This window comes from Plasmodium chabaudi (assembly GCF_900002335.3).
Source record: "Plasmodium chabaudi chabaudi strain AS genome assembly, chromosome: 1".
NCBI classification, from domain to species: Eukaryota; Apicomplexa; class Aconoidasida; order Haemosporida; family Plasmodiidae; genus Plasmodium; species Plasmodium chabaudi.
In genome coordinates this window covers 16,325-32,572 of record NC_030101.2, presented here as the reverse complement: position 1 = coordinate 32,572, position 16,248 = coordinate 16,325, and the positions used below count along the sequence as shown (strand labels likewise).

The 16,248-nt window shown below is 24.4% G+C and overlaps 2 protein-coding genes across 2 annotated transcripts; both read right to left on the bottom strand.

Annotated features, from left to right (window-relative positions):
- Nucleotides 1-3,631: 3,631 nt before the first annotated feature.
- Nucleotides 3,632-7,477, bottom strand: PCHAS_0100600 (conserved rodent malaria protein, unknown function; the record flags this gene model as incomplete). The annotated part of the gene is made up of 1 exon (XM_738817.2): nucleotides 3,632-7,477. One exon carries the CDS (start codon nucleotides 7,475-7,477, stop codon nucleotides 3,632-3,634), a length of 3,846 nt encoding a protein of 1,281 aa, XP_743910.2.
- A 6,038-nt stretch (nucleotides 7,478-13,515) lies between these two features.
- PCHAS_0100500 (fam-a protein) lies at nucleotides 13,516-15,136 on the bottom strand (the record flags this gene model as incomplete). The annotated part of the gene is made up of 6 exons (XM_016797461.1): nucleotides 13,516-13,647; nucleotides 13,797-14,030; nucleotides 14,128-14,237; nucleotides 14,392-14,461; nucleotides 14,562-14,835; nucleotides 15,036-15,136. The coding sequence occupies 6 exons, from the start codon at nucleotides 15,134-15,136 to the stop codon at nucleotides 13,516-13,518; spliced, it is 921 nt and encodes a 306-aa protein (XP_016652958.1).
- Nucleotides 15,137-16,248: the final 1,112 nt, after the last annotated feature.

The following is a 16,248-nucleotide window of genomic DNA, read 5'->3' as shown; positions in this document are numbered from 1 at the left end:
ATTTAATTTTTTATTGATGATAATATTTATCGGATTATGTAAGTTCATTAAGCATAAACCAGAAGTGTATTATTAAAATAAAAACACATATTTATTATAACCATGATTTTTAACCTCTATATGGGATCTATGATGTGACCCACAAAAGGGGAATAGACACTAATATGAAAGATGTCGCATAAATTATAATGCATTTTTTGCAATGTTAACACCGATTAAACATGCTTAAAGTTAATATTGATACTTGATTTTTTAATATTAAATATTGATTAGCCATATATAAGAACTTTTATTGCTCTATATTATAACTGATTATTTATTTTAAAAATACGGTCATTATATTTGTGATTATATTGAATTATATATATCAGAATGTGCAATACGTTTACTTTATTTGATGGGGGGTTGAAGAAAACCTCTTATTTTTATATAATTTTTTTCTTCGTTTTATATTAGTATTTATCATTTGAATGGAAAAAAGGCGTTGAATAAAAAAAATATGGAAAAAGTTACAAATATGGTATATAGAAAGAAAATTGCAAAAATAGTTATAAATTCGGCTTATGGAAAAAAAGTTTTACTATTAAATATATATAAACTTGTTCGATCTGGTTCTATGCCACTTATTAATTTTTTTTGTTCATAAAAGAAAATGTGAATCATTAGAATGATAAATTTAATTGACTTATATTTGGAGGTTCAGAGATTATTGCCTTTGAATTTAAAAATTATATAAATTTAAGCAGTTTGAAATTAAGTAAATGCATTTATTAGTATAAATAATTAATGTTCAGGGTTTATCACACACAAAAGTGAGCATTTTATTTGTTGTAACTATGCGAGTTTTTACTTTTACACCGTTCTATGCATATTGAATTACTGAAAGATATAGATCAATATCATTATTGCATTTTTAGATTTGCACATATATATCTATATATAATTTGTGGGCATATGTTGTGCGTAATTTTTAAGAACACCCTTAAGCCAAAAGGTGATGGACTTTGGACAAAATAAATAATATATATATGTTTCCTCCTTTTTTAACATACTATATATGTTAATGCTATGTTATAGTTTAAATGATATATATATATATATATATATATAATATAAAGTTTTAAGAGAAAAGGTTAAGTTTTTTTTATAATGATAGTTAAAAATATATAAATAAAATTTAAGATAAAAAGTGTTGTAAAAATTGTAATATAAATAAATAAAATAAAATTAAGTTGCATAAAATGCTAAAAAATATATGTAGTATATACATATGTATATATTTGTGCCAATTTGTTTGAAATTGCAAAAAAACATTATGTGATAATTAAATGTTGTATATGAATTATTTTGGATAGTATGCCATTTTTTCCTTTTAGGAAGCATCGTATAAATTAATGATAGTAGATTGAAGACATCATATTATTCTATTGATATATATATCCATTTCTGTGGATGGGATTCAATTGCCAGGTTCTTATAACCATTAAGTGCCTTAATATTTTTTGTCAGTTATTATTCCATATTATTATGATATTGTTTCCAGAGTTATTTATGTGGCCAACGATATTGATTCGAGGCATGTTCAATTAGGATTTTTTTATTATTTTAGCATGTATATTATTTTTTTTTATTTTTTTTTCATTATGTATATATGTATATATGTATTATATGTTTTTTTAATTTTAAGATTAAATATGTATATGTAATATTTTTTTTCCCTAATTGACATGGCTCTCATCATCATATAGAATGCTCGTTTGGATATTTCTAATTATCGTGATTATGTGCCTTTATTCCATTCTTCCAACCTCACACCTGTATTATTTTTTGCCCAACATAGTACTCATATTCCTTTTTTTATCTTATCTGTTATTTCTTCAACCACTTTTTTATGTATTGCTTGCTTTTTCTTTTTTATCATATCTTTTTTGTGTGTTGATATTGATATTTTTTGTGGAGTTATTTTTTTTTATGCTATTTTTTTCGTTATTTGTTCTTTTTTTTTTTTAGCGGCCTATCAGAATTTTTGATTCTGCTACAAGAAACTTATCTTTAGTATCTTTTGAGCTATTTGCATTATCGATAAAAATGGAATGTATTAGATCATTTAGTATTTTGTTTGGTTAACACTAATTTTTTCAGGGTCTTATGTTCATCAGTAGGTGCAAATTGCTTTGCTGTGAAACTTGGGTTGGTGCTGATTAAACGAGTACTCATTGTACTCACCTCAGCATTGCGCTTGCTATCCAAAAAAGAAAGTATATCCATACAAGAATAGGACCCAAGTGATAGGTTGTTTGTAATCTATTGCTAATACAACATTGCTACATTTCTTAGAAATTACTACATTCTCAGATGGGATACACTGCCCAGAATATGTTTTAGGGGCTTTGCAATTATATAGATTGATAGAAACATTAGAAATATTCGCTAGCTTAGACATAGACACATTAACAATCGATTTAAATGTAATACACAAATTCAAATGTAATACACAAATCTAATGTAATACACAAATTCAAATGTAATACACAAATTCAAATGTAATACACAAATTCAAATGTAATACACAAATCTAATGTAATACACAAATTCAAATGTAATACACAAATCTAATGTAATACACAAATTCAAATGTAATATACAAATCTAATGTAATACACAAATTCAAATGTAATACACAAATTCAAATGTAATATACAAATCTAATGTAATACACAAATTCAAATGTAATACACAAATTCAAATGTAATACACAAATTCAAATGTAATACACAAATTCAAATGCAATACACAAATCTAATGTAATACACAAATCTAATGTAATACACAAATTCAAATGTAATACACAAATTCAAATGTAATACACAAATTCAAATGTAATACACAAATTCAAATGTAATACATATTTATTTAGTTTTGTATATTTTGGAATGCATTATCAACAGATGAACATAAATTAGAAGTTTTAGCTAGCTTAATTAGTGACGAGTCATCAACAAATGTAAATGTAATAAACAAGTGTAAATGCAATACACGACATTAATATATCAGATATTAGTTTAAATGCAACCTAATTTTGTTATAATTACAAATACCGTTTAAACCATATTCTTTCACAGACCTCCCTTCTGTGTAAATAATTTTTAGAAACATATCAACATTGCTCAACAATAGATATTAAAACAACGTCAACTTGGGATCGTTCTTCTTTATATGGATCCCTTTGCTGTTTTCGGATGCGTTGCATGCGTCATTAGTGAAATAAGTAATCATTGTGATCAATACTTTTCCCTTTCTCCACTTCTTAGCAACATTACTTTCTAATAAATCAAAGAGTGACTAATATCAGTGAACCTTTTAAAATGCTATAGATTTCTTAAGGAATTCCTTTCGAAAGATAATTCAAATAGCTTAGTTATTGCATTAGATTATTTAATATATTATCTAATACATTTTTTCCAGATTCCTTATCTGATTCCTTACTTTTTATTGAAAATTATACAATTAAGTAATTCCATATTTTCCGGTTTAGCATTTGTATTATTCTCCACAAAATTTTGTACAATATTTAATTCGTAGTGATAGATATTAATCCTTTTTTTCATTTCTGAACCCTTATGGTATTATTTTAATTCTGAGGATCTTTATGCAATGTATTTTTGTTTTCGTTTTTTTTTTTTGATGATGTTGGTGGCGTATAGTATAGTGTTGGTGGCGTATAGCATGGTGATGATGGCCTAGTAGGTGGTGATGATGGCCTATTATATGGTGGCGTTGGCATATAAACAATTTCTGGTTCTCTAATGCTCGATTTGTATGGTATATACTGATATTTTTCTAGAATTTGGGCAGTTCTTATTGGGTCGAGGTTTTTTCGCACTTCTACCATATCTCGTATAACATTTAATAACTCTTCTTCGTCGTCTGAATCCATTGTGTTATTTGACATATTTTCACATGTTTCATCCCTTTCTTTATCCCACATCCAAAATTTTTTAGCACTTTCTTGGTCCATTTTCCAAAAATTTAAGTTGTCTTTCTTATCCCAATTCCAAAATTCTTTAGTTTCCTCATTATCCCAATCCCAATATTCTGTAAGTACCTTACAATTATACTCTTTGGCTTTAGGAGCTTCTGCAATGGGTCTTCTCGTCAAATTTTGATTCATGCTCTCTCTTTCCTTTTGCTTTTGAAATTCATGTGATCGGTTTTCGATATGTCTCTGTGTATGTTCCGATGTTAAGCAGGAAGTATTCTTCTCTAATATATCATTATGATGCGATTGGCCATTTTCGTTAGAATCGCTTACATTAGGGGATTTTTCTGCCATTCTTTGGCTTGTCATGCCATTTTGGGTATTTTGATTTACATTTATTTTCAGTATTTTCTTTGGATATTTTTTTGGTGGCGTATATTTCTCATTAAGTTCCCGTTTTCTTGAATTTGAAGGATCCAAATTATTATTTTTATTTATTTTTATATTTTGATGGTTCTCATGGCTAGGATTATATATTTCTCTATTGGGGCATTCATCATTAACTGAATTCATGTATCTATTTGTGGCATTATTATTAGTTATATTATTCATATTATCCCATTTCAATGAATTACATTTAATCTCGTATTTAATTGGAATATTTTGTTTACCCTGTCTTTCTATTACATGATTAATATTTTTATTTTGCCCAAAAGACCTAAGCATGCTATTGTTTTCATTAATTAAATTAGGAACATTAATATAATTATTTTTGGGGGCTAAATTAGGTATTATTGTTACTTTGTCTTGAAATCGAACCCTTTTTTTATTACTTTCTTTTGGTACATAATTGTAATCCTTGTTTTGACCATAAGACATAAGTCTACAGTTTTTTTTAATTATAGAACCATATATTTTAGCACGTTGTGTCTCTTTAAGTATTTTCTGCCTTTTTTCTTCTTCATGTTGAGCAGCTTGGTCATCATTTTTTTCTATTACATTATTAACGTTCATATAATTATTGGAGTATTTAAATTTCTTTATACTTTCTGGTGTTGATTCATCAAATATAATACTATTTTTTCTTTTACGTGAATCATTTTTTACTTCTTTAATAATTTGTTTATCTGTTTTTTCTACTGTATTATTATTAATTTTATTTGTATTTAAATTATCTTTTGTAATTTCAAATGGGTTCTTATGTTTCATAGGTGCATCTACAATATTATTCTCGGTATTGGATAATCCAAATAATTTACTAGCAATAATAGGTTCATCAGGATTAAAAAAGCTTGATGGGAAAAAGGAACTAGTAAATTTATTATTTTTTGGCTCTATAGCTGAACTTTCTTCATTTTCATCTTCCTTATTAATATTAAAAGATCCCAAAAATAAATTTGAGTAATCTGGTTCGTTCTCTGAACTTTCGTCGTTTGCTTTAAATGTGTTTTCAAATTTTTCATTGCTATAAGATGTTGATGGTAATGCTTCTTCATAAAATTCAAGTAATTCACGACGCTCTTTTTGTGTTAAATTATTCACATGACCGATCTTTGTATTAGAATAATGGTTTTCTTTAATTTTATCGCTCTTGCTCATTTTTACAGGTGTCTCTTCCTCTGGTCTTTCATCATCGAATTTTTTTGTATTACTATCTTTTTTTAATTTATAGCTTTCATAAAATATTTTTCCATCGCTATAATGATATCTTAATTCAGATTTATCACTGTAATCATTTCCATTATAATGTTCATTTTGTAAATATTCTTCATCAGTACTCTCAAATGCTTTAGATGTAATTAATTCTTTTGTAACTTCATTCTCACTAACTATCTCATCCTCACTAACAATTTCGTCCTCGCTAACTATTTCGTCCTCACTAACAATTTCGTCCTCACTAATAATTTCATTTTCAATAACAATTTCATCCTCACTAATAATTTCATTTTCAATAACAATTTCATCCTCACTATAATTTTCATCCTCACTAATAATTTCATCCTCAATAACACTTTCGTCCTCACTAAAATCCTCTTTCTCTAAATATTTGTAATAAAAATTTTCTTCTTGATGTGTTTCCAAAGGTATGCTTTTTCCTGATACCGTACTACTTCCTAGTGCTGTTGTTTGATTAGATAGCTTAAATGAGTTACCTGCATTTTTTTCCTCCAGTTCTTTTAAATTTTCAGCCTGTCCAAACCTATAATTATTAATACTATTATAATAACTCGACGATGATTTATTTTTTAATGTAATTTTCCCTCTTTTAAAACAACGTGATGAACTACCAGAGCTTTTATATGAGCAATTTGATTCATTATCAGTATTATTTTCTTCAGGAAGCTTAACCAAATTTGAAACGTTTTTCTTCAACTTTCTTTTTTTTTCTAATTCCACGCATTCCTTATCATTTACTGTGTAATCTTCTGAATTAAATGATTGATCACACGACTTTTTTGAAAATATATTTTTTTCTATTTCATCTAAAGCATTATTTAATTCTAATTGTTCTTCTTTAACATTTGTGATATCCAATGGTTTTCTGTTCATTAAATCTATCATTTCAGAAACGTTGAGATCGGTAAAAATTGTGTACATATGCTTCTTTGCTGATATGTCATTAGATTCGATGTTTGCGCTATCATCGTTTCCTATACATATTTGCTTTTCATTAGATCGCTTTTCGCACTTAACCGATAAAGGGGTAATGCCTTTTCTTTCTATTCCATTTTCTAAAGCATATATAGCATTTTTGTCCGATATAATATAAGTATCCCCTAATTTTTGGTCGTGTGAAAGTACAATATTTCCCATATGTGATAAACTATAAGAATGTATATCTTTTTCGTTGTTAATATCCAAACCATCTAAGGATTCATTTTTTGATAATTTGCTGATATCATTATTTTTAATATTCTCAGCAATACCGAAATTTGGAACTGGTGCCGCAGGTATAATCCGTTTAGTTTTACTATAGTTCTCTGCTATTTTCCCATTGGTCAATTCGTTCATTTTGGAATCTTGTCCTATGTCACAAATAGAATTGTGCATAATGTCATTTGCCCTTTCATTAATTCCATCAACAATTTCATTGGCATTTTCCCCCAATACAAGATATCGTTGTACAAGACTTTTACACACGTGACATTTTTCATAATTGTGCTTTTTATGCTTTCTTGAGCACCTTTTAACTCGATTACGTGAATGATAATATTCTTTCAATATATGAGATTCACCACCTTCAACACTTTGACGAAGTTTATCATACTTCTTTCCTTTGTTTCTATAGTATTTTTCCTTAGCAGCATAATACAGAGATCTTTCCTTAATACGATTTTCAACATGGGCTTGTAAATTGTGAGAAACTTTTCCGGCGCCGTCCTTTCCATTCTTTCTATTTTTTAAGGATATATGCAGATTTCCTTTAATTTTGGGCCTAATAACACATGCATTTTTTGCAAGTGGTGTGCCAATGGCAATCATCGATGATGATGCCATTTAAATAAACAATCACAGTAAACTCGACCTCTCGAGTGATATCGTATATTTTTTAATTTGTTAATAAATAAATAATTAATTAAATATGTCTCATAAGCGCATGCTTATAATAAATTTTTATGAAAAAATAAATAGTTGTTAGACAATTATTTTGTGAAGCATAAATGTTGCAACACATGTCAAAAAAATACAAACAGTTAAACTTATATATGGAATATTATAAAATGGGTATGCATAGTATGCTATAAAAAATTGTATGGGGGCATATAAAGTAAAAAAATAGGTGTATTATGCTTTATTTTATGAATAAAATTAATTTATATTTTGTTTTATAAACAATATGGTAACTAAAACAATTAAATTGTTATTTAGTATAGCACAAGCTTTAGAGTACAAAGGTATAATAATGTAGAACGTAATATACAGTCAATATATGTGAAAAACCAAATGGTTATACGTGTAATATATGTATTATGTAAATAATATAATATAGAATGGGGTAACATATGAATACTTGAATTCCAGTCAAAATATTTTGGTGAATTTAAGCCATACACAGTTGAAGGTTTTTTTGAAAGTATTTCAAAAATTTTAAACCAAATAAAAAAGTTAATGTAAAAAATTTGGGTGTAAAATATACAATAAAATATATGTATAATATTTTTTGTTTTTATAAGTATGTTTTTTGTGTAAGTATTTTTATTATGTATTTTTTGAGGTTTGGGGTGTAAATTAGTATAAATTAGTATTAATTATATAATCTTTAAGATATAAATAAATACCTTAAAATAAATAAAACTTTTTTTAATTTTATATAAATTTTATATAAGTTTTAATTTAAATAATTAAAAAAATAATTTAAATATATTTTAAATATATTTTTGATATTGTTTTTTTAATATTATTTATGCATACAATAATTTGAGAATTATTTTTTGTGTTTAAGACTAGCTACTTTTCCAGCTTTTAACAAAAATTTAGTTTTTTTTTTTATTTTTAGTTAATTATTTTTTTGTATTTTGGTGAGGTTATTAATTTTTTTAATGTCTTTATGGGGCCATTATGGGGTTCAATCTGTATTCTCACATAAACACTGGTATGCTCGAAGATATTTTGATTTATTTTTTTTGCATAATATACACTTACAACATATAAATATTTGTCATTTAATTATTTACATTTATTTATAGTATTATTTTGGTGATTACACTTTAATATTATAAAAAATTTTCATAAATTTTTTCCTTTATATTGGTATTGCGTACTTTACAAAAAAAAAAAATATATCCAAATATTGATATGCGTATAAAATTTCGTGGATACATAGTTATCTAGCGTGTTATTGATGTTCTCAGCATGCTTTATATTTCTACATGCAATATTAATTAAATACATGGATGCAAATTACGCAACCTCAGCGATGCGCGCATAGAATACGAGCTGCATACAAATTGGCGATTAAATATGTATCCTCAGCAAAATAAAATATTCCTTTTATAAGCTACTTATTAAATAAACACTTATAGTTAAATTTATTTAAAATTGCATAATATTTTGTTTTTTTTTTATTATTTTTGAATATATGCATGTATTATATATAAATAATTTTCTGAATTTACGTAAGTGTTTTTACTTATATTATCACTTATGTATATATCGTCATTTATATTTATATAAGTATTTTTATGTATATTAATATTGGAACTTATATGGGCATTCGGATTTATATAGGAATTTTTACCTATATTAATATTGGCACATATATGGGCTTCGGATTTATATAGGAATTTTTATTTATATTTGGGGTTTTACTATGTTTGTAATTTTATTTACATAAATATTAAGCTTATTTACATTTTTTTTCACGTATGCTCCCTTTTCCAAGGGCAATATCGTCGGTATTTCCTTTAAGAAACAAGGTATTCTCATTCATACTTGAATTTTAATTCATTCTTCGTATGTTCCAAATGTATTTATTTGGTGTAGAGAAAAAATTATTTATGGTAACTACTTCCTTAAAGCTTGTTTTTTTTTTATAAATATATTAATGTATTGAGCATTTTGCGAATTGTTATACATTTTATATTTATATTTCACAAAAAATAATAATGAGAAAGAGCATGAATTATCGACTTTATTAACTTGTGTAAATTTACTATTTATTACATCATGTTATCGAAATATAAGATTGGAATAATATTTTTCTTCCTATATAATTTTGCTTAAATAGAAATACAGTTTTATTGTAAAATATATGGAATTGTTTCCTTTTACAGTTATTTTTTATTACGCAAATGTAATTTCTTCTTATTTTTTAATATAATGGTTTGCTTATTATTACTTCCCCTTTGCAATTTATTACAATACGATTGGGTGTTTTAAAAGTATCTTGAAGCAGTGAATTTTTTTCGATAATAAACCTTCAAAAATAGGATGGTTAATCAGAATGCTAATTGCAATGACAATATTATTACTTCTACAACCATTACATAAGATTTTATGATATTTTATTTTATCAAATGTGTCATTGCAAAAGTGTTTCTTCGCCAAGTAACAAGCATTTTTAATTTATTTTAAAATCATTATGGCATATTGCACTTGATTTTCAATGTGTATACTTACATTTTTTCTTTTATTAAAGAATGAGAAAAACTGGATTGTTTTCTTTTTCGGTTTTTTGTTATTTCGAATTATTTTCGTTGTGAAGTAGCTATATCTTCCAAAATGAGATTATGCAAATTTTATTGAGTGTTAATTTGGTTTTTTAAATTGAATTTGTTTGAAACGTAAAATATGGGTGCACACATAGGTTTCCCTTACTAGTTACATATATATGAAATAATGCATGGCAAGACAATATTTTTACATACCGATTTTTAATATTATTTTTGGGGTACTCCCGTTTTTAAGTGTGCAAAGGTTTTTAAATGTGTAATTTGTTTTTACATATCCTATAATTGATATATGTATTTGTTTTATGAATGGGTATGTACTGGCAAATGTGATACACATATATTAAAAAATATATTATACATAAGCACATCAACTATTTTATTTTTCATTATATATTCATAAGTTAGGAAGTAATACAAATAATTGGTATTTATTTATAAGCAAATAAAGGAGGTATTGTTATACATATATGGGAATGAAAACCCCATAATGTATAAAAACGATCATATTCACTATGAGTCACATTAAGAGGAGAATAAAAGAAGGGGAATGCAAATCAAAAGTTCAATTTTGCATAACAAAAAAAGAATATATGCTTTTTCTGTATGTTTATTAATTGTTTTTATAAAAAATACAATGTGAATACTTTTAATTTATAAAACTTCAAATTATATTTTCTTTAATTGATGAATATAAAAAAGAAATAATTTAATTTGGTATAATAAAATGCATTGGTTAAAAAAAATTATAGTAAATAAATGAATATATATCAAACGAAATCAAATAAAAAATGCATATACAAATTGAAAGTACTAGTATAGTGATATTTTAACCAAATTTTGTTATTTTTTGCTTATATTCTTATTTTATTACCTAAATATCACTACACAAAATATGTACAAGTATCATTTATAAAAATTAATCCTTTATCCTGATTTTAATTATCTTTTTAAATTTTCAAAGTCATATAAAATTCATATTTTTATTTACTATAAATATGTAATGAAATAAAAAAAGCGTTTTTGAATAATATATAAAATATTGCCACATATACAGTTTAGCAAAGAGGACCAAAATAGTATATGTATGCTTTGGGCATATGCATATTAAGACATACCAAATGGATGTACACATAAAAAAAAATTAAAAACGCTTTAATTTGTATTTTATAAAGAAGAATATTTAAGTTATTTAAAGGCATTATATATTTTTTATTTATTTCTTAAAAGCGAAATAAAATTATGTAGCGTATTAATAAACATAATGTGTTACAACATATGTAAAATATTCATGGATGTGTTTACACAGTATTCACGTTTCTTACAAAGTAAAATATTTTGTGTATAATTATTTACGGATTAGCATTGTGACATCATTTATTATTATAAAGAAATAATAAAATTTCAATAATTTAGTATATTAAGCATACATTATATATTTATGCCATCAATATTGTCATATTCTTTTAAAATCGCGCACGAGGTCTCTATAATCAATAACTGCATATTACTGATGTTTTAAACTTTGAGAATTACAAAAAAATTCCATAAAATAAATATTACATAGATGAGTCTAATATATTTAATGCTGAAATTTCATTTTACAAAAAAACAAAACCTTTAAAAAATTTTTTTTCATGGAGCAGATTAATTGCATACAGACCACAAAACATGTGAAATAGGTCATCCTTTTATGCTTAACTGAAAAATGTTAACGATATTATGAAAAGCTTCATTTAAATGTGATTAAATATTCATAATATATAAAAGGTGTTTCTGCTAAGAAAACTAACATATTTATGTTTTTTAATTTTGGGTGTGTGTTTAAGTTTTTTTATGGGTGTGGATATTTTTTCATTTAATTTTTTCATTAAACATTTGTACTTTACAAAAATTTTGTAAAAACACCAGAAGGCATAAAAACAAGTTTCTTTGCATTATACTTTGTCATATATTACATATGTCATTATATGATCAATATAATTTACTAAGCTTTAATGTTGTTTTATTTTTATATTATTTTATATTATTTTATTTTATTTTAAATATAATTATAATAACATTATTTTTATTTGGTATTTCATTTTTCGTTTAATAAACTACTGCATATTTTTACCAATTAACAAGCAAATACCTTTTTATGTATGTGTAACCATTTATATGCATCATTGCATATGTTTAATTACAAGATGAAGTCCAAAAGTCCAAATATGCAACCAAAAACGGGGTACTGCCGTTAATATGAAAGGGGTCGCATCATATTTTTTCATAAGTTATAACATATATAATTGAGTATTCAAACCGATTTAATATGATTAAAATAAAATGTCTATATTGCATATATTAATATAGATATTTGCTATATAATAATTGTCTATTATATAAGACTTGTTAACCCATAGTTATATTAACCATGAATCTTATAAATTGATGGATAATAACTTAATATTATATTTTTGTGGAAATAAATAAAAGCATGCAAAACTATTTCTATTAATACAAATTAAAATTTTAATAGCAATATAGAATAATGAAAGAATTTCTTATAACATACTTTTTTATTAATATATGTTTTTTTAGACATTATAAAAAATGCTTTCATAAATATTTATTTCTTATATAAAAATTATTAAAAATATATATATGCGAGATTACCAGAAAGAATGTTTTAAAAAATAGCGATGATGGCACTGATCACTATATGAAGAATAATATCTCCCTTTAGACAGAACCCATTCGATATTTTATACAGGTACAATTATTATGTGGATATGTCTGCAATATAGTAATATTAGGAAATAATTATAGTATAAATATCTTTTTTTTTAAACTATAAAGGTAAAGATAAGTTTAGAGATGTGCTACAATTATTCAAAGAGAACATATGATTTATAGACTTTACAAAAAGGAAATACTTTTTATTAAATAAAAAATAAGTACATATATATGTGAATTGTGCTAATTTTGTATAATAATTTTGTTTTAGATTTTATTTAAATGAATATTATGCTTATAATTCATATAAGAACATATTGTTTTCTCTTTAAGTTTGTACGTATATGTGTACATGCTTTTTTACTTCTCTAGAACCCGTAAATGTTCTTTAAAATAAAGTTTACAAATTCATTATTTAATATTTGGCGCCCATGAAGGTTGGTATTTAGTTTTTCATAGTCAGATAAATACACACAAACACTACGTGCTTACCATTTCAAAAACTATATTTATATTTACAATACAAGCCATGAACAAATTATATGCAAATTAAACACTATTTAAAAATCAAAATGATGTTATGTAACAATAATTTAAAACAATCATAATCCATGAAAATAAGTTTATTTTATTAAAGTAAGTATCAAATTTTTAAAGGACGGCATATCTAGTAGGCATATTCCTTGTAAGAACATTCCTTAGGTTGGCAACATTTAACATTTTTTGGGCGGTCATTACTCTAAGAGTTTCGTCTGTGGTATCGGGAAGAGTATTATGATCCATCTGAGAATAAAAAAATTAATAAATATATAAATGCTCCATTTTTATTATGAATGAATAGATATATTATAAATATCACATTTATATAGAATGTATATATTTTTAATAATGGTGAAATAAAATTATGCTACTAAAATTTTTATATTGCTTACAGAGATGATATGGGTAATCCTAGTGCAACAACAGTCATTATAAATGAAAAATGCTGATATGTTAACATACACTTTGGATAATTCTCCATTTCTAATGTCTCTTTGAGAATCAATATCAGGCTTGAATGTGTTAGCACTTTCTACGATAGGATTTACATATTCACTATTGTTTCCACCATCATGATCATTCATATTTGATGAAACAAAGACTATTGCAGTTTGGTCTTCTGATAACTATAAATTAATAAAAAATATATTTCCATAAATTAGGATATAATTATATGAAAAAAAGTACATCTAGGAGGGTGAAGGAAAAGAACATTTTTCTTACTTCAACTTTCTTGGCTAATGCATGATAATATGTTTTCCATGATTGAATAGCACTTTTGTAACGGTTCTGTCTAATTATGAAATCGAGGCCGTATATTTTAGAAGTTAATCCTAAAAAAATTATAATTTTGTATACATGCAAATTAAAGCATGGTTAAATTTAACAAAATGAAAGATATTAAATAGAAAATTGGGCATTGATAATAACACGACAAGAAATACATCATAAATATTGATAATCATGCTAAATAAATTAATTATATACCTTCAATGAATGAAGCATCGAATTTCTTTTCGCCATTGGGATCCCATAGAATGTCTACTACAGCATCATACTAATAATAGGAAAAGAAACATATTTATATATTAGCAATTATATTTTTTTTATTTTAAAATAATTTCATGAATTAAAAATAATTGCTTGTTAATTCATACACTATTGGGTTTGGGGATTATAAGATCAAGCCTTCCAACGTCAGTATTGTTTACTTTCTTAAAATATAGACGTGTTCCCCTATTTTTCTCATAATATAGCTCGTAACCATCTAAATCTTCAGCATGTTTTTTTGCAATATTTAAAGCTTCGTCCATAACATATGCTGCTTCTTTAGCTTCTTCAGCTTCTTTGGCTTGTTGAGCTTCTTTAGCTTGTTGAGCTTCTTTAGCTTGTTTAACTCTTAAAGATAATTGTTCAAATTTTTCATTTGAACTACAAATGGAGAAGGAAATATATTTTTAAATTTATTTGCATTTATAATTTAAAAAAACATATATTTATAAGAAGCTATTTTTATTTTCAATTTTTATACATATACAAATTCACAAAATATGAATAATATTCTCATAATAAGCAGTATATATATATTTATATTCGATGTAGATATATATATGTTGCAATTATTTTCTTACGAAGTGGTGGCTGCAGCATGCTCGATTGCAAATGCTATATTTTGCATATATCCTGCAACACTCAAAAGTGCCAAAGCAATCTTAATATATCCTTTATTCATTTTTTGATTTGATAAGTAAAATATTGATATATTTTTTAAAAATTGAAAATTAAAAAGTATAAAGGTTGTATAAGTATGCTAAATCGAAGCAATCGAGTTTCGAAGAAATTATAAAAGATAATATTTATTTAAAAAAATATAAATAATTTTTAAAATTTGTTTATTTATTTGATTATTTATTTGATTATTTATTTAGTTGTTTATTTATTTAATTATTTATTTATTTGATTGATTATTTATTTAGTTGTTTAGTAGTTGTTTAGTAGTTGTTTATTTATTTAATTATTTATTTATTTATTTATTTGATTGATTATTTATTTAGTTGTTTAGTAGTTGTTTATTTATTTAGTTCGTTGATTATTTATTTCATGCATTTATCAGATTTTTTAAAATAATTATTTTTTTAAATATGATTGTATACTGATAAATACATAAAGAATATAGAGTTTAGTGGCGCATCTTGTATTCTTTATATTATTAATCAGTTTTCGGCTCTTTAAAGGATAGCTATTTAATTATTATTATTATTATTGAAATCTATATAATAATATTACAATTATATTAAGAATTATATATGAAAACATAATATATTATAATATATAAAAATTAAAGTAAATGCTTTTTTTAAAAAATGTATAAATTATTTTTTTTTGATTTAAACCGTTGCATATAGGTGAACAACAATTATTACAACTTTAGTAAATATTATATATATATATATATATATATCGCTTTAGTTATATATAACATTATTAATATGTTGTATTATAGGTACTCAAACTTTTTATTTTTATAGTTCATAACTTAAAAATAAAACTGAAATATATTCAATTGGGTATTATATATGGAATTTATGCATCCATAGAAAAAATACATATATATGACACCAACATTTATCTAGCCAGTATAAAGTTAATAATAAAATATAAAGGTAAGATAGTAGTATAAAAAATATATTTGTTTTGATATAATTATATATATTTATATTAATAATTATATTAAAGTTATTGTTTTACTATTTTTTCCATTTGTTTTGAATATAAGGCATGCCTTTGCATTTTTAAATATTAAAACAATTAATTTAATCGATGATGCAGTTTATTTTTTACATT